This window comes from Cervus elaphus, chromosome 1 (genome assembly GCF_910594005.1).
Source record: "Cervus elaphus chromosome 1, mCerEla1.1, whole genome shotgun sequence".
Classification (NCBI taxonomy): domain Eukaryota; kingdom Metazoa; phylum Chordata; class Mammalia; order Artiodactyla; family Cervidae; genus Cervus; species Cervus elaphus.
Window position 1 is genome coordinate 60,307,893 of NC_057815.1, and position 26,052 is coordinate 60,333,944.

At 39.4% G+C, this 26,052-nt stretch overlaps 5 protein-coding genes across 5 annotated transcripts in view; 1 reads left to right on the forward strand and 4 right to left on the reverse strand.

Moving 5' to 3' along the window:
- LOC122694965 (interferon-induced very large GTPase 1-like) overlaps positions 1 to 26,052 on the forward strand; it is a 1,416,129-nt gene that overhangs the window by 540,142 nt on the left and 849,935 nt on the right. The gene's annotated exons all lie outside the window — the stretch shown is intronic.
- The window catches only part of LOC122695260 (zinc finger protein 215-like), a 462,760-nt gene that overhangs the window by 179,418 nt on the left and 257,290 nt on the right, over positions 1 to 26,052 (reverse strand). The gene's annotated exons all lie outside the window — the stretch shown is intronic.
- Positions 3,253 to 4,197, reverse strand: LOC122695145 (olfactory receptor 2AG1). Its single transcript, XM_043904688.1, has one exon. It carries the CDS (start codon positions 4,195 to 4,197, stop codon positions 3,253 to 3,255), a length of 945 nt encoding a protein of 314 aa, XP_043760623.1.
- On the reverse strand, positions 15,056 to 15,984 carry LOC122695203 (olfactory receptor 2AG2-like). Its single transcript, XM_043904802.1, is given in 2 exon segments — positions 15,056 to 15,537; positions 15,540 to 15,984. Coding segments are annotated over 2 exon segments (927 nt in total).
- On the reverse strand, positions 22,817 to 23,758 carry LOC122695319 (olfactory receptor 2D3-like). Its single transcript, XM_043905076.1, has one exon. It carries the CDS (start codon positions 23,738 to 23,740, stop codon positions 22,817 to 22,819), a length of 924 nt encoding a protein of 307 aa, XP_043761011.1. The 5' UTR covers positions 23,741 to 23,758.

A 26,052-nucleotide genomic window follows, 5' to 3' on the forward strand; every position in this document is an offset into this window, starting at 1 on the left:
ACTGGAGACTGAAAACCTTAATGATAGTTAAATCTTGTCTAGTTAGCAATTCTGGAAATATTTACAATTATTTAAAATTTTTCTGAGATATGTGGACTATAAAGATCTATTGCATCTCCTATGGAATATAGATTTTAATCTCTAAGCCCTTTGAGGCTCATTGGTAATCACAGGTAATGATTCTAAAATTCACATTTTACAATTGTACCAAATATATAAACTATATTTCTTTGTCAGAACAGATGAGACATATACCTCTGTCACTGTCGACACGCAGAACTACAATGTGGTAGGGAGGGGAGGTGTTGTTGGCTGTGGAGGGGAGCCTGATTACAGTGACATGAATCATGAATTGTAGAAAAGGACCAGAAGGTATAGGTACAGTGAAGTCTTTTAAGACGATTGTCTCTTAGGAATGGGGTAGTACTAGACCAGTACTATACTTACAAGGAGAAAATATATAGTCAAACAATTGTAAGTAATAATAATAAATGCAAAATAAGTAAAGATTATTAGGAATGCTAACAGGAAAATCAGCTATTTAGAAAACAACTAACTTAAAGTTTCACTATTCATAATGTATTTAAATAATATCAGAGAGATTAAAGTTTGTTAAGCAGATCTCAAGATTTATGGCAATATTATCTGAATTAAAAATGGGAATGGTAAGGGTACTATCGCTTATAAAATACAAAGGAAAAAATGAATCTATGACATTTTGTAAATGTTGTAACACTTCTCTATCCAACATATCCTACTACATATATAACAAACTGAAAATAAATGTTGCCACGTATATAATTGCCAAATTATCTAGGACCTTTGTCTATATAGGGCTACAGAAAAATCATTAGAATAAAACAAAATAAATATTATAAGTGAAAACACCTGTTACATTTTGTTTATGTGCTTAATAAATTATCAAAGGGAGTTTATATAAGACAGCATGGGAAAGAGTACAATGAGGCAGAGACTCTCACAAAATGCTAGCCAGCATGCAAAAAGTCTCTAACTTTCTCATAAACAGTTAGCTCTTTAAATTAAGAATTTCAGATAGTTTCTTTGCTTATATTCCATTATTTACACTTCGAGAATTTGACCTCACATAAAATATACCCTTACGTAAAAAAATTTGAAGGGACAAAATTAAATGTAAGGAAATCCCTAAGTACATTATATAGAGGATTCATATGATGTTATTATGTAGTCATTTGAAATGAAGTTTTATCAAGACTATTTACTAGGTATTCATGTAACAGCATAGTTTAAGGACTATTTGCAAGGCACAGGTCTAAGTGTATTATCATCTTGTTCAAGTCACCCTAAAACATGAGATCATCAAGAGTCTTATTATTCTCACTGCTTTTCAGAGGAACAAAGTGAGAAATTAATGGTTTAATTTGTGTTCAAAGATACACAGATGATACCCGGTGATCAGAGATTAAACTCAGCACTCTTGCCACCTACCTCCCTAAGCCCCCCAGCCCTACACTATAATGTCCTCTTTTCAAAGGAAGAAACTTCACCAAATTTCAAGCAACAAAAAACCAAAACTTTAGCCAAAATGTACATAGCTATTCAGTAAACTGCATATAGATAAGCAAAAAATAAATAGAAAACCTTTTAGGAGATTTTTGCTTCTTTCTCAATTTTTGAATTTTCTGTTTTTATAATGAACGTGGACTAGTTCCACAGATCATTAGCTTTCATGTTATCATTGATCTTAATACAATAAGTAATTTAAGACAGCTTCTGAAAAGAAAATATTTCTGAGTTTTAAAAAAGCACTACCTCCCAAAATAATTTCAATTAGGTGATCCAGGAAAGCTCGCAGTTTTTGTTATAAATATTTCCACACAGGAAAATCAAATGATACAAATAAAGCATATCTAAATTAGCAGAAAGTGAATTATATATGATAGCTTTCCTTTCCTGTGGAAACAGACAAAGACATATAATCACCACGCAATTGTTCTGATGTTTCAAAACAGGTCTCAGTTCAGTCGCTCAGTCATGTCCGACTCTTTGCGACCCCATGAATTGCAGCACACCAGGCCTCCCTGTCCATCACCAACTCCTGGAGCTTACTCAAACTCCTGCCCATCGAGTCGGTGATGCCATTCAGCCATCTCAACCTCTGTCGCCCCCTTCTCCTCCAGCCCCCTATCCCTGCCAGCATCAGGGTCTTTTCCAATGAGTCAACTCTTCACATGAGGTGGCCAAAGTACTGGAGTTTCAGCTTCAGCATCAGCCCTTCCAATGAACACCCAGGACTGATCTCCTTTAGGATGGACTGGTTGGATCTCCTTGCAGTTCAAGGGACTCTCAAGAGTCTTCTCCAACACCACAGTTCAAAAGTGTCAATTCTTCTGCACTCAGCTTTCTTCACAGTCCAACTCTCACATCCATACATGACCACTGGAAAAACCATAGCCTTGACCAGACAGACCTTTGTTGGCAAAGTAATATCTCTGTTTTTTAATATGCTATCTAGGTTGGACGCTGTTTCCACTGTCTCCCCAACTATTTCCCATGAGGTGATGAGACCAGATGCCATGATCTTAGTTTTCTGAATGCTAAGCTTTAAGCCAACTTTTTCACTCTCCTCTTTCACTTTCATCAAGAGGTTTTTTAGTTCCTCTTCACTCTCTGCCATAAGGGTGGTGTCATCTGCATATCTGAGGTTATTGATATTTCTCCCTTCAATCTTGATTCCAGCTTGTGCTTCTTCCAGCCCAGCGTTTCTCATGATGTACTCTGCATATAAGTTAAATAAGCAGGGTGACAATATACAGCCTTGACGTGTCTACATGTATGTAAATCACATTTTTAAAAACTCAAGCAAAATACACAACACACTACTCTCATTGCTATTATATTTCCAATGCTCACTTGAAATCTGGGAACTTCCACATTCTGTTTTACTCATTTCTGTACTTTAATTTTCATTTTGAGGTATAAAAATGACCCATTAGCCTTTCCCATTCTCTCAACATAAGTATTTGTACAAATGTAGTTGCAAATCCATTATTCTTTCCAACTAATTGTCTGAACAACCATCTACCTAATAAACAAGAAGTCCAATATGTCTTATGAGGCTACTTCTCTCTACAATTGTCTAAGAATCCAGTCAAATGAGAGCAGCTCTCCTCTGATTTAAGAGGTTATTGGAGTTTGATCAGACTCCTATAAGCTACCATTATCACAGCCACATGATACTTAGTCCCCTACCATGTCGACTTGGCAACTCTGTCAGGAGTGTGTCCACAGCATATATTTTCCCAGGATTCTCCTTAAGGCTCCCATGACCTCTTTATTCCTCAGGCTGTAGATGAGGGGGTTCAGGGCTGGGGTGACAATCGTGTAGAAGACAGAGATGATGTTGTCCTGCTTGGGGCTGTGGAGGGAACTGGGCAGAACATACATGAATGTGGCAGCTCCATAGAACATCCCGACCACAGTCAAGTGGGAAGAGCAGGTGACCAGGGCTTTCTGCCTCCCTTCATTTGAGGGCATGTGGAGCACAGTAAGTAGGATTAGTGTGTAGGAGGCAAGGATAGCAACAAGAGGAGGAATCAAGAAGGTCACACCCATCACATACACCATGAGTTCATATCTGGAAGTATCTGCACAGGCCAACTTCAACAGAGGTGGAATCTCACAGAGCAGGTGGCTGATCTCACGGGCTTTGCAAAAGGGATAGTGCATGGTGTACACAGTATATACAATGGCACTAAAGGATGCCAAAATCCAGGATGTAGCCACCATGAGCCAGCAGACCCTCGGCCTCATGAGGACCACGTAGTTCAGAGGATGACAAATGGCCACATACCTGTCATAGGCCATGAAGACCAGTAGGAGGTCCTCTGCACCACCGAGGGTCAGTGCCAGGAACATCTGAAGGGCACATCCCCCAAAGGAGATGGTGTTTTCACGGAGCAGAAAATCCATGAAGGCCTTGGGGGTGACAACAGACGTGAAGAGGAGGTCCATGAGAGAGAGCTGCCCGAGCAGGAGGTACATGGGCACATGGAGCCGGGCATCCATTGTGATGGCCAGGAGCAGAAGACCATTGCTGGTGAGGGCCAGCATGTATAGGACTGTGATTGTAGCACAGATCATCTCAGGAGACGCACTGTCATTCAGAATCCCCATCAATATGAAGCCACTTCCCAGGGTGGAGTTCCAGTGCTCCATTCTGTGTTGTTTCTTTAGTTGCCAAGAACCAAGTAGATTCTTGGTGAATTTTTGTTAAGATGGTTGCAACATTTTGTAACATCAGAGGCCCCATAGAATGACCAATATTAGTCCAGTATGGTGATTCCTTTCCCACTGGTAGCTAATTTTATTTCTTGATCTCTGTTTCTGAAACTTTTAAGTATCTTGAAAAGAACTATCTGAATGGAGAACAAGCATCACATTAACAGCTAAATATTCAAAGATCACTAGATGAGAATATTATTCAGGGCATCAAACCTGAACATGTATCTCCCCAGAAATTCAAATCAAATTTCTCATTACAATATATCAATATTCAGGTATCCATGCTCTTAATAATCCTTATACCTATGCTTTAGGTATAATGTTGACTGATGATTTAAGTACCCAGTCACTGTTCTGTGTACCTATTTTGAATATGAAATACTAAAACAAGAGCATCAGTGTGACATCAATAATGTACCTCATTATTTTTTTCCATATACTGTATGTCCACATTGATTTGCAGCCCTCAAAGCTGTAGAAACAGCCTTATTAGAAGAGCTAAAGTGTATACCTTAGTTCACTAGACCAGCACTACACTCTCCATGTAACAAAGAGGGAAGAGAATTTAAATTGTCTGAGACTATGGAATAGTGTGCTTGAGGTGATGTCACTTTCAGAACTTAACCTTTAAAATCAAGGCAAACATAGCTGTTTCTTTTATAACATATTATCATAAATGTGACCCTGGGATTATTCAGAAATATGAAAAACATAAGGAATTGATAAGGAAGCTCAGATTGTTTGGGGGAGAAATAGGGAAAGTTGTAGGAGAAAAAAGAGCATGTGTTGTATTTGTAATCAAGCTCATTAACCTTAGCTCCCCTCTCTTTCACCATCTTTGGTCCCCAAACTGCAGAGCCAGGGTATCCACACCACACTGAGGAGCCACAGGGGGAGGAAAAAGAGCTCCTGTTCTGAAAGCTGCCATGGGAGTCTGGGACCCACTCCCAGAGGGAAGCTTTCTAGAACAGGGACACGAGATGGACGGAAATCAGTCTCACACATGGAAACTGGGCAGATAAATCCACCTTTGAACATATCTTAAGAAGTCTGTCAGTGAAGCATATTTCTAAAACTCACTTTCCTCTATTATGTCATATATTTTGACATTTCACTAGTTTCCATTGACTTCTACAAGGTCCACAGAATTTTAATAGTAAAGAGGTACTAAAGCATGTCACAAAACTACCATCTGATCTTAAATGATCCTTCAGAGGCATATATTATAACATAGCTATAAATATTTTTATCAGATGCCGGCAAAGTCTAAAGACAGATCCTGATGCTACCACCAGGAAGCAGATACCCTGGTCTGGGATGTAGCATAGAATCTTCCCTCAGGCCTCACTGATTCTCCTCATATTTAGAAAACAAAGAATAGAGGAGTTTGTGATGAGGTACAGAGCCCAAGCACCAGAGAACCTGGAAGACAGAGTAGCTGAAGTTCTTGGGATCTGCACTGGGCTCCATTTCTCAAGTCAAAATTCCTCAAGACTGCACCCTTCCCTGCAAGTGAGACAACACTCTTACCTGAGGTGGTTAAATGCCAGCTGCCTGACCACATGGACAACCCTGGGGATTGTTTGAGGGTCAAGGAAGATGCAGTCGAAAACTAGAAGGAAGATGGGACTTTTTCAGCCGTATCCAATAGGTTTGATTTTGCTAAGCGATGTTACAAGTCTGAGGGGTCTGACCAAGGTCGGTTAGGACTCCCGTTCCTCAGTTCCTCTACAGGTCTGCTCTGGAAATGCAATACTTGCTGACAGAGCCAACTGAATCCTTATGACTTGGAGAGCTTCTACGGAAAAAGAGTATAGCTTTCCTGTTTTTACACCTGTGGAAAATTAAAAGAAACTGCTTCTGTCACATAGCTCCTCAGGTAAAAGTTTCATCTATTTATTGTGCATTAGTCAGACAGAGTTCATGGGTACTGATGCTCAGAATTTTATTTACTCTTGCTGGGATCTGGGAGAAAAAATGAAAGCAGTGGGAATCGGGAGGAAGTAGATATTAGAAGGGCTGCTCCAAGGAGACCCTGCAATGACTGACCTCACTGTCCCTGGGGCCATCATGAGACAGGGCCTGTCCTGGGAGAGGCTGCTCAGTTTCCTCATCCCATGATCCCACTCCCTGTGTTCTACCCTTGTGTTTAGAGGGACTTAGCCTAGCCTCTCAGCTGAAATAGCCTTCCCTGGAAAGGCTGGTCCAGGAAACAGGATGGTAATGAATCCCTTTGGGCCTGTTTCCTGATCCTGTATCCTTGCACTCTTCTCTCACTAAATGAGCTTGGAGGCCCTGGGTTTCTATGTCACCTAAGGGAGGCACTGATGGCCCATTTCCAAATTACTGACTGAAATGAACAGGAAGAAAAGACCCTTTCGTGGTCAATCAGTCCTCTGCCCCAGATTTAACGTAGGTTTTGAGGCATCTGTGGGACGTTGCTTCCCACCTCCATCCCCCTGGCCTCACTTATCATCTTCTTAGCCTGGACTATTTGATTCAACATGACTGTGCTCTGTGGAGTCTCTAATTACCAAGTCTTCCCTCCATGACCTTTGGCAATCTGTTTTGTCCTGTACATACATATGTGTGTTTGGTGTTATATTGTTTGCCACAAGTGACATTTGAAGAGAAAGTATGCAACTTCGTAAACATTGAGCAGGGACAATAAAAAAAAAAGTTATCCAGATAGTACTGAATATGGAGAATATCAGTGTTAATGAAAATCTTTTAAATTCTCTCAAAGGGGAAAAAAAAATTCTCTCAAAGAAACAAGACAGATTTCCCACTGATAAAGACAGAAGATAGTGGAGTTTTCACTGAAGTTATAGGACAAGAGAGAAATGCCTTCAGAAGTGCTGAGGGAACATAACTGCCCCCACCGAGAGTTTTATACATAGATAAAGCATCAGTAGAGAGTGACAAAAAATTACAAACAAAACTATAAGGCTTTACCACCAAAGATGCCTGAATATAATAATTTCATCAAGAAGGAAGGTGATGCCTAGGGGTATATATATATTATAGGGAGCAATGATGAACACAGTAATTGACACAACAAATGATCTGACAAGTTTAATTGACAGAATAAATACAATTGAATTTCAAAACTATAACACTGAACTCTTGACAAAAAGCAATATGGCAGGGGACTTTTTCTATCAGTACTTAAAGAAGGTTGTAGAAGCAGGATATTAAAAGCTTCATATCCTTTTATTTACAATTATCTTTTCCTATTTTTTTTTTCGATTTTACTAAGGTACAGTTTTCATACAGTTAAATTCACCTTTTGTAGTATATACTGCTGCAAGTTTTCATAAATGTATACTTGTTGTTCAGTCACTAAGTTGTATCTGACTCTTTTGGGACCCCATGGACTGCACTTGCCAGGTTTCTCTGTTCAGGGGACTTCCCAAGCAAGAATACTAGAGTGGGTTGCCATTTCCTTCTCCAGGGGCTTTTCTTGACCCAGAGATCAACCCACATCTCCTGCACTGGCAGATTCTTTGCCACTGAGCTACGAAGGAAGCCCATATATAGTATACAGCCACCACCAAAATGCAGATATAGAAGTTGTATCAACCTCCCAAATTCTCTGGTGTCCTTTGGTAATTATATCCTGCCCTCTACCAGTCCCCCACCAACCCTCTGATCTGTTTACCATTGCTACTATTTTTATTTTTTTGCCTTTTCAGCATGTCATATGAATGGTATCAGACACTTTGAGTATAGCTCCTTTCACTTAGCATAATATATTTTAGATTCATCCAAATTCTGCTGATTATTAGAAGCCTATTCTCACTTATTGCTGAGTAGTGTCCATTTGTATGGACGTATCATAGCTTGCTTATCTATTCATCAAAGACATTTGTATGTTCTTTCTGATTTTTGTTGTTTGTGTAAAAAGCCATTACAAACATTCAGGTGCAGATTTTCAAGTGAACATAAACTGTTACTCATGTGGTTAAATATCTTTCAGTGAACTTGCTCAGTTTTTTGGTAAGTGTGTTTTTAAGGAATTATCTTCCATAGTGACGGAACCATTTTCATTTCCAATTTTATTTTCATTTTTTATTCTATTAAATTGCAAAATATAGGCTCTTTAAGTTGTTATTCAAAATGAGGGAATTATTGCCTCAACCCTTAAACCTCACATCTTTCCAATAAGCATTTTAGAACAGCAATCAGAGCAGAAAAAGAAGTAAAAGCAATACAGATAGGAAAAGAAGTGAAACTCTCGCTGTTTGCAGATGACATGATCCTCTACATAGAAAACCCTAAAGACTCTACCAGAAAATTACTAGAGCTAATCATCAAATATAGTAAAGTTGCAGGATATAAAATTAACACACAGAAATCCCTTGCATTCCTATACACTAACAATGAGAAAACAGAAAGAGAAATTAAGGAAACAATACCATTCACCAGTGCAACAAAAAGAATAAAACACTTAGGAGTGTATCTACCTAAGGAAACAAGAGACCTATACATAGAAAACTATAAAACACTGATGAAAGAAATCAAAGAGGACACAAACGGAGAAATATACCGTGTTCATGGATTGGAAGAATCAATACTGTCAAAATGGTTATACTACCGAAAGCAATCTATAGATTCAATGCAATCCCTATCAAGCTACCAACGGTATTTTTCACAGAACTAGAACAAATAATTTCACAATTTGTATGGAAATACAAAAAACCTCGAATAGCCAAAGTAATCTTGAGAAAGAAGAATGGAACTGGAAGAATCAACCTGCCTGACTTCAGACTCTACTACAAAGCCACAGTCATCAAGACAGTATGGTACTGGCACAAAGACAGAAATATAGATCAATGGAACAGAATAGAAAGCCCAGAGATAAATCCACAAACCTATGGACACCTTATCTTCGACAAAGGAGACAAGGATATACAATGGAAAAAAGACAATCTCTTTAACAAGTGGTGCTGGGAAAACTGGTCAACCACTTGGAAAAGAATGAAACTAGAACACTTTCTAATACCATACACAAAAATAAACTCAAAATGGATTAAAGATCTAAATGTAAGACCAGAAACTACAAAACTCCTAGAGGAGAACATAGGCAAAACACTCTCCGACATGAATCACAGCAGGATCCTCTATGACCCACCTCCCAGAATATTGGAAATAAAAGCAAAAATAAACAAATGGGACCTAATGAAACTTAAAAGCCTTTGCACAACAAAGGAAACTATAAGCAAGGTGAAAAGACAGCCCTCAGATTGGGAGAAAATAATAGCAAATGAAGAAACAGACAAAGGATTAATCTCAAAAATATACAAGCAACTCCTGCAGCTCAATTCCAGAAAAATAAATGACCCAATCAAAAAATGGGCCAAAGAACTAAACAGACATTTCTCCAAAGAAGACATACAGATGGCTAACAAACACATGAAAAGATGCTCAACATCACTCATTATCAGAGAAATGCAAATCAAAACCACAATGAGGTACCATTACACACCAGTCAGGATGGCTGCTATCCAAAAGTCTACAAGCAATAAATGCTGGAGAGGCTGTGGAGAAAAGGGAACCCTCTTACACTGTTGGTGGGAATGCAAACTAGTACAGCTGCTTTGGACAACAGTGTGGAGACTTCTTAAAAAACTGGAAATAGAACTGCCATATGACCCAGCAATCCCACTTTTGGGCATACACACCGAGGAAATCAGAATTGAAAGAGACACGTGCACCCCAATGTTCATCGCAGCACTGTTTATAATAGCCAGGACATGGAAGCAACCTAGATGCCCATCGGCAGACAAATGGATAAGGAAGCTGTGGTACATATACACCATGGAATATTACTCAGCCATTAAAAAAAATTCATTTGAATCAGTTCTAATGAGATGGATGAAACTGGAGCCCATTATACAGAGTGAAGTAAGCCAGAAAGATAAAGACCATTACAGTATACTAACACATATATATGGAATTTAGAAAGATGGTAATGATAACCCTATATGCAAATCAGAAAAAGAGACACAGATGTACAGAACAGACTTTTGGACTCTGTGGGAGAAGGCGAGGATGGGATGTTTTGAGAGAACAGCATCAAAACATGTATATTATCTATGGTGAAACAGATCACCAGCCCAGGTGGGATGCATGAGACAAGTGCTCGGGCCTGGTGCACTGGGAAAACCCAGAGGGATGGGGTAGAGAGGTAGGTGGGGGGGGGGGGGGGATTGGGATGGGGAATACATGTAACTCCATGGCTGATTCATGTCAATGTATGACAAAAACCACTACAATATTGTAAAGTAATTAGCCTCCAAGTAATAAAAATAAATGAAAAAAAAAGAAAGAAAATAAAAAAGCCATTTTGGGAAATGAGCAGAATTTTTTATGCCTGTAAGAAGGAGTGCAATTCCAGAGAGAAAATCATGTAGGAACACATAAACTGAGTATAAGACTAAAAACATTAATAACAATGGAATTCTGTATAGTTAGCAGTGTTGGAGGTTCCTACAAATTGTTGAAAATTTTTCTGAGACATGTAGATTATAAATATTTGTTGTATCTTCTATGAATTTAATTTTTAATCTCTAAAGTCTTTTTATGGTCATTGGTTATCATGGGTAATTAAAGTTCACTTTTACGATTTTATAAAATATACAAACTATATTTTCTTTGTCGGACGATGAAGCACAAACCTGTCTTTGTTGACAAGCACAACTGCAGTGCTCTGGGTATGGAGTGGAAGGGAACCTGATTACAGTGCATGTGTCCTGAATAGTAGGAAAGGACCTGAAGCTATACATACAGTTAGGTCCTAAACCCATAGTTTCTGGTAAGATGATTTGCTCTGAGAAATGGAGTAGTAACTGGAGGGAAGAGTATGACTTCAAAGAAGAGTTCTTTAAGATGGGGGTTACTGGAGCATATGTGTAAACTTTAGCAAAATTTCTGTAAAGAGATGCTGTGGAGCAGAAGCAGGTAATTCTAATACCTATTTCTTTGAGTAGTAAGAGAACTTGGTTCAAGAGTACTTAGTGTAGTGTTTGGTCTCTCACGGCCACTTTTTAAATTTTAACAATGAAAAATAACTCAGCCATTTAAAAACGAGTGAAATTCTGCCATTTGTAGCAACATGGATTGTCCTGGAGAATATGATGGGCTCTTCCAAAGATTAAAAACACTACGTGCAGCTATGCTAGTCAAGCTGGTAGTGGAAGATGACGAAGTTCTATGTAACTACTCCCCCTTTCCCTGCGATGTATGATGCAAGTCATAAGCAGAGAGTCAAGGTGTGAAATGGTATTTTTAGGGAATAACAAACAAATTCTATTGGGTGAGGCAATGGGATACTACATTCCTGGGAGTTAAGACTGAATACTGCAAAAAGATAGCATTTCCAAATCAATGTATGGGTTAAATACAATCACAACAATATACCAGTGGGGTTTTTTGGACAGTTAGCAGATGATTCAAAAATTCATCAGGAAGAATAAACCGATGATAAAACCTAAGAAAATTTTGGTGAGGAAAAATGGAAACAGAGACTCTTTATTGACCAGTGGAACTAGAGAACAGGAGCAGAAACATTCTCTACTGCTAGAGTCATAGGACAGCATGTAGTCAAGCAACTATAAATACAGCAACAGTAATAATAAACACATGCTATGGAAAGGTGATTAAGAACACTAGTAAGAAAACCAGCTATTTAGAAACAGAACTTAAAGCTCATCATTCATCATATACCTAGATAAACTGCAGATTAAAAAGTCCAATGTCACTTACAAAATTATTAAGCAAATCTAAAAGAAATTTGAAAATATTTTCTGAACAAAGAATGGGAAATGTAAGGATCTACAAACAGCTACAAAAAAAAAACCTCATTAGATGAAGCAAAATAAGTAATATAAATGAAAACAGCTGTTACATTTTCACTGATATATTTAATAAATAAACAAAGCAAGTTCAAATGATAAGACAGCTTCATAAAGTGTACAATAAACAGGCACTTCCAGCTCAACATTATGACAGGATGGAAAGGGTTTCTAAATTACTTATTAGCAATCTGGCTCTTTATAACAAGAATTTAAAAAAAGTTTCTTGGCTTGCACCCCACTATTTCCACTTCTACAATTTGACATAACATAATATATACCCTTATGTAGGAAAATTTGGAGAGACAAAATTAAGTGTAAGGAAATCCTAAATATATTATAGCAGATTGATATGATGACATTATGTAGTCATTTGAAATGAAGTTTTATTAAGAATATTTACTAGTTAGTCATGTAATAGTTAGCATGGTTTACACAGAAGGCAATGGCAGCCCACTCCAGTACTCTTGCCTGGAAAATCCCATGGGTTTTCCAGGAGGAGCCTGGTAGGCTGCATTCCATGGGGTCGCGAAGAGTCAGACACAATTGAGCGACTTCACTTTCACTTTTCACTTTGATGCATTGCAGAAAGAAACGGTAACCCACTCCTGTGTTCTTGCCTGGAGAATCCCAGGGACGGCGAAGCCTGTGGGCTGCCATCTATGGGGTCGCATGGAGTCGGACACGACTGAGGCGACTTAGCAGCAGCAGCAACAGCAGCATGGTTTAAGCACTTTGCCAAGCTCTGGTCTAAGTGCCTTATCATCTTACTCAAGACTCCCTAAAACATCATGAAATCATCATGAGTTCTGTTAATATCACTGCTTTTCAGATGAGCAAACTGAGAAACAAATGGTTTAGTGTTCAAAGATGCACAGACGATAAAAGGGCTCAACACTCTCTCTCTCCCTGCTACTGTCTCTCTTTATCCCTACACTATAATGTTCCTTCTTCACAGGAAGAAGTTCACCAAATCTTAAACAACAAAGAAAGAACCTTAACCAAAATGTACAAAACTATTCAGTAAAATACATATATGAAAAAGCAAAAAATAGAAAACTTAAGTGATTTTGGCTTCTTTATCAAGTTTCAAGTTTTCTGTTTTTATGATGAATGTGGATTAGTTCCATAGATTATTATATTTGTATTATCATTTATCTTAATAGATGCAGCAATCTAAGACAGTTTTTATAAAGAAAGAAAGTTTTTCTGAGTTTTAACAAAGCATTGCCTCAAAAATAATCTCAACTATGTGACACAAGGTGTTTTTGGAGCTTCTCAACTGGACAGATTTTAGTTCCCAGTTTTTGTTATAAATCTTCCCACACTGATACATTGAATGATAAAAATAAAGCATATCTAAACTAATAGATATGCTTCCCTGGTAGCTGAGATGGTAAAGAATTTGCCTGCCAACGTGGGAGACCTGGGTTCAACACCTGGGTCGGGAAGATCTACTGAAGAAGGGAATGGCAACCCACTCCGGTATTCTTGCTTGGAGAATTCCATGGACAGAGAAAACTAGAGGGCTACAGTCCATGGGATCGCAAAGAGTCAGACATGACTGAGCGACTAAATTTCATTCTAAGCTAATAGAAAGTGAATTATATTTGGTAGTCTTCCTTTCCTGTGGACATAGACATATACATATACCTAACATGCAATTATTTTGATGTTTCAAAGTAGGTCTGTATGTATGTAAATTATATATTTTTTAAAATCAAGCAAATACACATCACATGACTCTCACTGCTATTGTATCTCCAGTCTTAACTTGAAATCTGAGAATTTCCACATTCTATTTTATTCATTTCTATAATTTTAATTTCAGGCAGTATAAAAATGTACCATTTAGCTTTTTTTAATCTCAACATAAGGGCTTCCCTGGTGGCTCTGATGGTATAGAATCTGCCTGCAATGTGGGAGACTTGGGTTTGATCTCTGGGTCAGGAAGATCCCCAGGAGAAGCGAATGGCAACCCACTCCAGTATTCTTGCCTGGTGAATCCCATGGATAGAGGAGCCTGGAGGGCTACAGTCCTTGCAATTGCAAAGAGCCGGACATGACAGAGTGACTAACAATTTCACTTTAATACTTTCAACATAAGTATTTGTACAAATACAGTCACAAATTGATTATTCTTTCCAACTAATTGCTTGAACAACCATCTGCCTAACAAGACAAGAAGCCCAAGATATCTTCTGAAGATATTTCTCTCTACAACTAAGAATCCAGTTCAAATGGAAGCGTCCTCCTCTGATTTTAAGAGGCTGTTGGAGCTTGCTCAGCCTGTTATTAGCTATATCATTATCACGGCTATATGATATTGAAATTGAAACTTAGTCTATCATGTCTGCAGCCATGAAATGAAAAGACACTTGCTCTTTGGAAGAAAAGCTAAGACAAATCTAGACAGCATTTAAAAAGCGGAGACATTATTTTGCCCACAAAGTTCTGTCTAGTCAATCTATGGATTTTCCAGTAGTCATGTATGGATGTGAGAGTTGAACCATTAAGAAGGCTGAGCACTGAAGAATTGATGCTTTTGAACTGTGGTGTTGGAGAAGACTCTTGAGAGTACCTTGGATTGCAAGGAAATTCATCCTAAAGGAAATCAGTCCTGAATGTTCATTGGAAGGACTTACCCTGAAGTTGAACCTCTAGTTCTTTGGCCACCTAATGCAAAGAGCCAACTCATTAGAAAAGACCCTGATGCTGGGAAAGATTGAGGGCAGGAGGAGAAGGGGATGACAGAGGACAAGATGGTTGGATGGCATCACCGACTCAAACGACATGAGTTTGAGCAAGCTCCGGGAGAAATGGTGAAGGACAGGGAAGCCTGGAGTGCTGCAGTCCATGGGGTCACAAAAAGTCAGACACCAGTGAGTGACTGAACAACTACCACATATACTTAGTGGTTGTGTCAGGAGGTGTGTCTATAGTATGCATTTTCCCAGGACCCTCCTTAAAGCCCCCATAACCTCTTTATTCCTCAGGCTGTAGATGAGGGGGTTCAGGGCTGGGGTGACAATCGTGTAGAAGACAGAGATGATGTTGTCCTGCTTGGGGCTGTGGAGGGAACTGGGCAGAACATACATGAATGTGGCAGCTCCATAGAACATCCCGACCACAGTCAGGTGGGAAGAGCAGGTGACCAGGGCTTTCTGCCTCCCTTCATTTGAGGGCATGTGGAGCACAGTAAGTAGGATTAGTGTGTAGGAGGAAACAATGGCAGAAAGGGGGAGCAAGAGGAAAGTCACACCTGTCACATATACCATGAGTTCATATCTGGAAGTATCTGCACAGGCCAACTTCAACAGAGGTGGGATCTCACAAAGCAGGTGGCTGATCTGGGACATGCAGAAAGGGAAGTGCATGGTGTACAAGGTATGTCCTAGAGCACTTAGGGAAGACAGGACCAGGATGTGGCCACCATGAGCCAGCAGACCCTCGGCCTCATGAGGACCATGTAGTTCAGAGGATGACAAATGGCCACATACCTGTCATAGGCCATGAAGACCAGTAGGAGGTCCTCTGCACCACCGAGGGTCAGTGCCAGGAACATCTGAAGGGCACAGCCCCCAAAGGAAATGGTGTTTTCACTGAGCAGAAAATCCATGAAGGCCTTGGGAGTGACAACAGATGTGAAGAGGAGGTCCATGAGAGAGAGCTGCCCGAGCAGGAGGTACATGGGCACATGGAGCTGGGCATCCATTGTGATGGCCAGGAGCAGAAGGCCATTGCTTGTGACAGCCAGCATGTACAGGACTGTGATTGTAGCACAGATCATCTCAGGAGATGCACTGTCATTCAGAATCCCCATCAATATGAAGCCACTTCCCAGGGTGGAGTTCCAGTGCTCCATTCTGTGTTGTTTCTTTAGTTATGTAGAACCAGATGGTCTTGACGAAAGCCTTTCTAAGGGAGATTACCCTAGTTTTGTGTTGTCTCACTTCATTATGGAATTACCAATAAGAATTCCATGGGATGATATCTTTTCCTCTTGGTAGCTAGGTTTGCCTTCTGTCTTCTGAATTTATGAATCTTTTCATTAAATTATTATAAAGTATCCTATAAATTAGAAATAAGCATATTGGTCATAGCCTGTCATCTTTAAACAAGATAACCAAGAGAATGAACCCAAGCAAATATCTTTGTAAATAGATAAAATCATAGCTATCTTCCCAACAAAAAAATACTCTGCACATTGGATTTTAATTCAGTTGCTTTTCTGCTTTAAATTTCCTTGGGATTCCAATTCTGTTTTCCTGCTCCCCTAGACATCTGGCTTCATTTTCCAGTCTCATTGTTCTGAACAGTTTTCTCAATGGGGAACCTCTTGGCTCTTGGACCACTTGGTCTCTTGTGTTCTTGAACTGTCCTCACATCCTTGATGAGCATACTGCTACTTTACCGAAGGGAAGAGGAATTCTGTGCATGACTGAATCACTGGGATAGTATAGATTTTGGAGGTTCATATTCAGGAACAGTACAAAAGATGTTTGCCTATTTTCAGGTAATGATAAGATGTTTGTTCAGGAGGAATGAGGATAGAAACGAAGGTGATGCATGAGATTTGAGAAGATATGATAAGGTATTTGTGTTTAGGGTACATGATAGAAGGGGTGAGTTATAAAAGAGGGGGATTTATAGAAAAGGTCCAAAGCCATCCCATCACTTGAAAGTCAAAGTAAGATCTTGAACAAAAAAAGAGATCCTCTATCTCATAGTATTAGCTGTGTGAGGAAAGACGCTGGTTCTGCTGAGCCCTGAATCTATGTGGAAGTACTGGTGGAAAGGTGTGAGCAGGAGACCAAGCGGTGTGTGGAACAGTGCTACTTAGTTTTCAGAGTCGGACGGAGGACTCAGGCGGCACTCTGGAAAAGAAGAGAATAATCTACCAAATATTTCATCTTTCCTTTGTATCCTCTGCTCTGACCCCTCTGTCTTCAGTTTATGTCACCAACGTCGTCAACTTAGGGTTGGGACCTTTCAGTAGTTGGATGATAAAATCCTAAAATTAGAAGGCTTTTCCAATTGATCTAGTTCCTTTCATTCACTCCATAAATATTTACTAAGCGCTTACAACAGACCAGGCACTATATTTGATGCTAGGGAAATTGCATGGATGTAAAAAGCCCATTACCTAAACACCTACACACATCTACTGGCAATGAAATACAAAGGAAAGTATAACATACTACGAGTCTAAGTGAAGTATCAGGAAAGGAAACTTTATATGATCACTTCTATGTCACTTATACAAGCTACAGGCTGCAGATGAATATACGGTGGCTAAGGAAAAAGGGGTCAGAGTGCAAAGCAGAGAGAGGAGGTTGCACTATAAAGGTCAGAACATTGAAGCAGTACAAGCACAAGTATCCTCCTTGCACTTGTGCCACAGTGAAGTCTAGGCAAGAAGTCAACCAGAAAATCATCTTCTTGTAAAGCTGTTTCATCATTCTTTGGGGTCTGAGATCTTTCTCTGGCCTCATAAAACCAGGTCTATATGTTGAAACTAAGAAATACTGACTGGAAGAACTTCTTTGCCCATTGGCAGCAACAAAAACACAAATTCAAAGACAATTCTTAGTACTGTTCCTAGTATATATATGACTTGAAACACTTTCCTTTAATTAAAAAGATGAATGGATATATTAATAAAGGGAATAAAATAATTAACTGGTTATATTTATCCAGATTTATGCTCCAGGAATTTGGACAGGACTTAAAAGAAAAAGCAGGACTTAAGTAAAGTGGTGATTCTTAGGACTCAAGATCTTTTCTATCTGTCTTCCTCCCCTTGATTCAGAGCCCTGCTCTCCCTCCTTCCATTCTCTAGTTTGTCTCCACTACAGTCATCTGAAGATAAATGCCAGAAAACATATAGTGTGCCTACACAGGATGAGCCCCCTTCTGGAAAACTGCTGGTGATGGGTGAATACCTCAGATCAAGGGAAGAGACTAGAAACCGAGATTAACAGAGGGGCATTGCTGAAATTATAGGAAATGGTCAGACAAAGCCAATGAAGAAGATGGAGTCAAAAATTTGGAATCACATCTTTATGTTATTACTCTGTATCACTGTTAGCATACTTTAAAATAGTCATTGACTTCAACTAGATTTTCCTGTAGCATTGGACTTTAATATCAAGCAGGCATAGATCGAACAGGCACGTAAACTGATTTTAGATCATCCTCTTTTGAGATCCCAGTCTTTTATGGGTACACATCAGACGGTCTGAGGCCAGGATAATCTAGGTCTAAAGGTAATGCTGAGACTTTTACCAGGATGCCAGCATCAGGAAGTATAGGAACACAGGTCTTGCCAGCGGAACAGATCAATTGTGGGTATATGTAAGGGTACCTAAAGTATAGAAGGGAATGGATGAGTTATAATGGCTGAGAGACTGAGAATCTAAGAAGCAGAGCAGTGAGGTCTTGACCATATATCTCAAGACCCAGATTCCACTCAATTTTCTTGAAACAAAGAAAGAGCCCTTACCTCAGATGGGGAGGGGTTCAGCTGCCTGAGTACACCTACTGCCCTGGGAGTCATTTGAGGGATGAAGATGTTCAAGAAGATGAAGAAAGAGGTGATGGTTCTTCTGGCAGGGGAGAATGTAGGCAGGTGTACAGCTGTGACTGAAATCAGAGGTCAAAGACACCTCCAGTCACATTGCCAGTCCTCTCTGGGGGTGGAAATGGATGCCAACGAGAAGATGAGGGCCTAGGGCAGGATCCTGGGGAAGCAAGGAGCTAAATCTCTATGCACTTCTCTTGTCCATTCTCTTTGCAAGAAAGCCTTCAGAGCCTTGGCATCATTCTAACTGAATTCTTGAGTCCAGGTACTCAGACTTTCAGGTATTTCTATCTTACTAGGAGCCATAAAAAAAGATGAGAAGGAATTTGACTAAAAAGGTATAAAAGGAGCTGCCCAATGGAGATTCTACACCAGCCTCACTGTCCCTGGGGCAACAGTGAGCTGGGGCCCTGTCCTGGGGGAGGTATCATGGTCTCATCCCCTCAGCTGACATGACCTCCCCTGAAAATGCTGCTCCAGGAAACAAAATTTTAATGACTCTCCCAGGCATGTCTCCTGGCCTCCAACTCCAGCAAACTTTACCCACAAAATGAGCTCTGAGGCCTGAGGGCTATGCTGCCCTCATGTGGATTTACCGAGGCTGTTTCCAAAGTCCTAGTAAATAGACAGTGTCAGTGAATGACCTAAGGAGCAAGGGCCCCTGGTTAGCTCTCTTTCCAAATTACAAAGTGTATCTTGTGGGTTCTGTAAATGCTGCGGCTCCCCGTCTCCCATCTTGTGCCTCTAGCCTGGGCCATTATCAGCCAGAGAGAAATGAACTTTGCAGTGCTTCTGTTCATATCAGGCCTTCCTTCCTTGAGCTTTAGTTAGTATCAAACTGATTTATTGAAACTTTCTAGACTTTTAAATTTTTTGTCTCTCCCTTTTTCTTTCACTAATTCATGAGCACACCTGTGTGCATGTTCCTGCTCTCAGTTCAAGTGGACTCAGCTGCTTCTAAGGTAATGAATGATACAGCACCTGCCTCTATCCATCACTGCTTCAGTTCAGGCCATTCCCTCACCCAATTTTTTGCCAGGTCCTCCTCATTCTTTAGTCTGTCTTTAACCACTTATTTTTCCAGAAAATTCTGAAACTGCTGCTGAAGTTATATCTTTTTTCTTTCAATTTTAAGCAAATGAAAAATACATTTTTTATGTTCTGGTTATAAAAAGAATATGCTCAAGAAAATTACTGCAGAAGTACAACAAAAGAAATAAAATACAAGATTTTTTATTTTTCTCATAAAAAGAATGTACCCAAAAGAAGGTTTTACACATGTGAAATGTAAGAGCACATTGTTCACAATTAAAAAAAAAACAAACTGGAAACAAGCTTTATGTCCACCAACAGTGGAATAGATAAATATTCACACAAAAGAATATCATGCAGCAATCAAAACAAACGAACCAGAAGGACATACAACAAAACAAATAATTCAGCAATTTAATATTAAGTGGAAAAAAGAGCCCTAAAGATTATGTATCATGGTACTTCATTTATAAGGTTAAAAACTCAGATAAATTTTTTTTAATTGGCGGATAATTGTTTTACAATGTTGTGTTGCTTTCTGTTGTACAACAAAGGGAATTAGTCGTAATTACACATATGAGCCCCCCTCCCTGCTCTCATCCCACCCCTCTGTGTCATCAGGCTGGGCTCCCTGCGTTATACGATGGCTGCCCACTGGTCACCTATTCCACACATGATACTGTATATATGTCAGTACTACTGTCCTAATTAGTCCCACCCTTCCCTTCCCCAATGTGTCCACAAGTCTGTTCTGTATGCCTGTGTCCCTGTTTCTGTGCTGCGAACAGGGATTTTTTTTAAATAGAAAGTACGGAACACTTTTATAAGGAATAGGAATAACCTTTATAAGGTTAAAAACTCAGATAAAACCTTTTTAGAGGAATACTTGTGGGTTCAGTAAAAACTGTACAGAATAGAACAAAAGAGAATGACGGACAAAGGATCTGGAATAACCAGTTACTACACTGAAGGGAATCAGAAAGAAGGATACTGTACTGAATTATTGAAGTATATAATTCAATATTAATACTTATTTATTTTTCTGAATTACACTATTATTAATTATTTGGGACTTAGTCATATTATATTAGAACTGGAAAGGAATTGAAATATTATATAATTTAATCCCATATTGATTTTATAAGTGGACTTATAATAGGATTCTTGCTGCCAACAGGAAATGACTAGATCATGGATAAAAAATGAATAACAAAACCACTGTCTGCAGGCACCTATCCAATGTCTCTTCTTCTCTGATAAGCAGTCTTTCAGTTCTAATCTTTTCACTATCCTTTTGCATTTGTCACTATTGAGTACTTCTCATTTCTTCAGTCTTTTTCCTTCATATATTTATGACACACCACTATAGCCAGATTCCCTTTACAGATCTTGGATTTTTATTAATTTTGTCATTCCATCTTTCAAGTTGGTTTTAATCTGGATGTTTCCAAATGAATGATTTCAGAGATAGAAGTCCCATAAGCACAATAGCAAGCAATAATGAAGATAGGGAGTGACTGGAAAAGGTGTTGTCTTAGACTGTATGTTCGGTGAAGGCCCTAGTGAGCTGACAGTTTTGTTGAGAATGAACTGTCAATGTTGAGTACGAGTTAAGTGCACCAAGGCTGATTAGCAGAACATTTCAGATGCAGGGAATATCCAGTGCTAGTGACTGGAGGTTGAATGCACTTTTCTTTTTAAGGAAGAAAAAGAAAGTCATTGTGGCTAGAAGAGAATGAATGTAGACCTGCCAGACATTTTAATAAAAAAGCTCAGTGTGAGTTAATTAAGAAAATTACAGAGATTAAAGCATTAGTTAGATAATATGATCAATAAGATTTCTTTAGACATTGAAATTAAAAAATTAAAAAAAAATTTTTTTTTTAATTGTGATCCTGTGTTCATGTAGCTTCTCTTGTGGCTCAGCTGGTAAAGAATCTGCCTGCAATGCAGGAGACCCAGGTTCGATCCCTGGGTTGGGAAAATCTCCTGGAGAAGGCAACGGCTACCCACTTCAGTATTCTGGCCTGGAGAATTCCATGGACTGTATAGTCCATGACTAGGTGACTTTCACTTACTTAAAGTTATGCAGATTGCCAAGTTTAATTTTCCATTTAATCATTGTCTTTCTCCTAAAAGGAAGGCATGACCACGCAGTTTTCCATAGTGGCTGCACGAATTTACATTCCCATCAGCAGTGTAGGAGGATTCCTTTTTCTCCACACCCCCTCCAGCATTTGTTCTCTGTAGACTAATTTTTAATGATGGCCATTTTGACCAGTGTGAGGTGACTTCTCATAGTTTTGATTTGCATTTCTCAAATAACTAGCAATGTTGGGTATCTTTTCAGGTGCCAATTGGCCAACTGTCTGGTGGCACTAGTGGTAAAGAATCCACCTGCCAGTGCAGGAGATTCATGAGACCCAGGCTCAGTCCCTGGGTCAAGAAGATCCCCTGGAGTAGGAAATGGCAACCCACTCCAGTATTCTCACTTGGAAAATTCCATGAACAGAGGAGCCTGGTAGGCTACAGTCTATAGGGTTGTGCTCAGATGGACACGACTGAACATACACACGCACAGTGACAGTGACTGTCTTCTTTAGAGGAACGTCTGTTTACGTCTTCTGCTCATTTTTTGAATGGGTTTTTTTTGTTTGTTTGTTATTGAGTTGGTTGAGCTGTTTGTGTGTTTTGGAAATTAAGCTCTTGATTCCATCATTTGCAAATATTTTTCCCAGTCCATAGGTTTTCATTTTGTTCATGGTTTCCTCTGCGGTGCAAAAGTTTGTGAAATATTTCTTCTTTATTTAGCTTTTGAAAGAGTTACCTCTTAAAAGAGTTATATTTGTGTTATCTTGTGAATTTCAAGTTTTTTTAAGAAAGGCATTAAGTTACTCATATTTTGAGGTTCTGGGCACACTGTTTTCATAGGGTAGGCATTCAGTGAATATTTGTAGAGAAAAAAATCAACTGAGGTAAACAAGGCAAGGAAAGAAAAGAATGAAGCTAGTAGAGCTATTGTATATCACAGTGCTCAAAGTACTTTTTCAAAATGTCAAAAATCATTGCCTCTGAATGTTGACTATCTTCCAGCCAGTTTGCTCAGAGCTCCCTTCACATCCTTGTTCCTCAGGCTGTAAATTATGGGGTTCAGCATTGAAGTCATAACTGAATAGAACAAAGAAATGACCTTATCCCTTTCATTCATTGTCTTGGAATTGGGTCTTATGTAGGCAAATATTCCAGAGCCGTAGTAGAGAACCACAACAGTGAGATGGGAGCTACAGGTAGAGAACACTTTGAGCCTCCCCTCCCCTGACTGCATCCGGATCACAGTGGAGATAATATGCCAGTACGAGACCAGGATGAGGGAGACAGGAGCTAGGAGAACAATCACACCCATTGAAAAGAGGGCCATTTCAGCATTGTAGGTATCTGCAGAAGCCAGCTTCAGGAGTGCAGGAGGTTCACAAAAATAATGATTAATTATGTTCTGTCCCTGGTAGGGGAGACAGAGTGTAAATGCACTGTCCACTGAACATACAAATGCCCCACTGATCCAGGACACTGTGGCCAACTGGACACAAACCCTCTGGGTCATGAGAGTAGAATAGTGTAGGGGCCTGCAGACTGCCACATAACGGTCATAGGACATCATCGCCAGAAGAGCACACTCTGTACACCCTGCTAGGAGGAAGACAACTATCTGCAGTGAGCACCCAGCAAAGGAAATGGTTTTCTTTTTTACAAGGAAGTGGATCAACATCTGGGGAACGATGCTTGTAGAGAAACAAAGATCAACAAAGGACAAGTTTTTGAGGAAGAAGTACATGGGAGTGTGAAGTCGAGGGTCAGTTTGGATAAGGATTATTATGAGCAGGTTTCCAAAAACAGAGAGAAGGTAAATGATCAGGAAAACACAGAACAGCAAGATTTGGATCTTTGGATCCTGTGAAAGTCCCAGCAAGGTAAATTCAAGCACAAAAGTTTGGTTTCCTTCTCCCATTGATGTATATCCCTGTTTACCTGTCATCAGAAGGAGAGCAGACGCATTCTGAATGTTTGATTTCACAAGCTTTATAAACAAGTGCAATGTTAACAAGTGTACCTTGGGGACTATTTGCTTTCAGCTGCTTCCTACAATGTGCCAGTTAGCATCAGAATGCAAATGGTCACTTCCACCAATTTATATAGCTTTTTAAGCCCAGTTTTCCTTGCTTGATCCACTTGGTTGTCTGAGTATCACAGTCTATACAGTTTTCTGACAACTCCTGACAAGGTAATTTACATATTGCTAAGTTACTGTGAAAATATGTTACAGGTATTGTCTTTGTTTTGATTTCATTTCTTCACTTCAAGAAATATTTTGTACTTGTGAGACTCAGCCGTCTAAGAATGAGATGAACTTGTTTAGTCAATAAAAACCACTCACTTTTTATATTTCAAAATTAAAAAAATAGGGGTCAATGTCAAATTTGTCCATAATACTCCCAAAACATGGCTTGGGAGTTCCAACAGATAAATCACTGTTATTAATTCTTGCATTTTTCCATTGTGTTTTTATAAAGAGGCTTAAGTAGCAATCCAAACAGGACAAGGAAGAAAAGAGGAAGTTATGACCATGGACTATAATCCTGACCCTTGTACAAACATTTCACATGATAAAGAGGAACTTCTGAACTGAATATTACACAGCCCTGTCACACAATTTCAGCTCACCCCAGACCTCAGGTTTAGCCATGGTGGACAGTTCTGACTCCCCTGGCATCACAGACAATTTACCTCAGGGACCCCCTGCTGTCTTTCAGCATTCTGCCACAGTGTTGGAAGCATGGGTAAGTTAATGTCCCAGAGGCAACCTTTAACCAATGGACAATGGGAATTGATGAATTAGTGCACCAGACATTTCTGGGAGGCTCCTGTATGCTTCTTAGAAGTTGAGCTCTATATAGTTAAGCCCCCATTGTTTATTACTCCTACTGTTATTATTATTTCCTCTAAAGAGCTTTTTTAAGAGTGTTTTTCCTAATCACCATCCCTCATGAAGCCATCCCTGGGATCAGTTTTCAAATAAACTGTACCCAAGCTCTTTTCTCAGGCTCTGCTTTCAAGGACCTAAACTAAGAGAGAAAGTACAGAACCTGATGTGGAAGCCTAATGAAGGCAATGCTGATAGGCTGCCTTCTGCAGCCGGGGAGTCCCAGCTGTGTCTGCCGATAGTAAATAACACGTCCTGGGTGCTAGCAGGGCCAACGCGCATCAAGGTCAGTTTGAGTTTGGTACCACTGGTGACCATACAATTACCATAAATTTACTTTTAACATTCAGGTTACTGGATTAGACTTGCAACTTAGAAGATTTTGTGAGAGATATAGGAGCCTAACTATTGTGTCAAGGATCTTGACAAGTATACTGGGTACTAGAGCATGCTTTCAAGTTGTGGTGCTAGAGAAGACTCTTGAGAGTCCCTTGGACTGCAAGATCAAACCAGTCAATCCCAAAGGAAATCAACCCTGAACATTCATTGGAAGGACTGATGCTGAAGCTGAAGTTCCAATACTTTGGCCACCAGATGCAAAGAGCTGATTCATTGGAAAAGACCCTGATGCTGGGAAAGACTGAGAGCAAGAGGAGAAGGTGGCGACAGAGGATGAGATGGCCGGATGGCATCACTGACTCAATGGATATGAGTTTGAGCAAATTCCAGGAGACAGTGAAGGACAAGGAAGCCTGGCATGCTGCAGTCCATGGGATCACAAAGAGTAGGACATGACTTAGTGACTGAACAACAACAGAGCATGCTACTACTAACACTACTAATAATAATGAAAAAACAAAAAACAAAAAAGCAATGGTATCTTATAGATTTAAATTACTGAAAATCCATTTTAGGGCTGGCTTCAGGTGAGGTTCTATCCAAACCCTCAACATGTTTCCTTATAGTCTTCCACATAGTCCTCATCCTAACTATGAGGGATGCACGATTTCTTGCTCTCATCTAATCAGAAAAATAAAGTTTCTTTGCAACAGCTTTCTCATCAAAGGTACTAAGATAAAGTCTGATGTGGAATAGAGTCAGATTCCCTGCAAAAATATGTATCCCCAAAAGAAATCAGGAAATTTTGAGCAAAGAAAAAAGGATATTAAAAAGATAACCAACAAATATCCAATTCACCTGTACATCTTCCATTTTGTTTTATAATACATGCCAGACTCTAATGCAAAAAATCTGAGAAATAGAACACAAACAGTGACAAAACATAATGGAAGAGAAAGTACAAAGAATTTTTTTTTGGTCTTGGAATGAGAAAAAAAATA

Bases quoted from the DNA above. Each gene is read 5' to 3' on its own strand.
- LOC122695145 (XM_043904688.1), bottom strand. From the start codon at position 4,197: ATGGAGCACTGGAACTCCACCCTGGGAAGTGGCTTCATATTGATGGGG.
- LOC122695319 (XM_043905076.1), bottom strand. From the start codon at position 23,740: ATGGGAGAAGGAAACCAAACTTTTGTGCTTGAATTTACCTTGCTGGGA.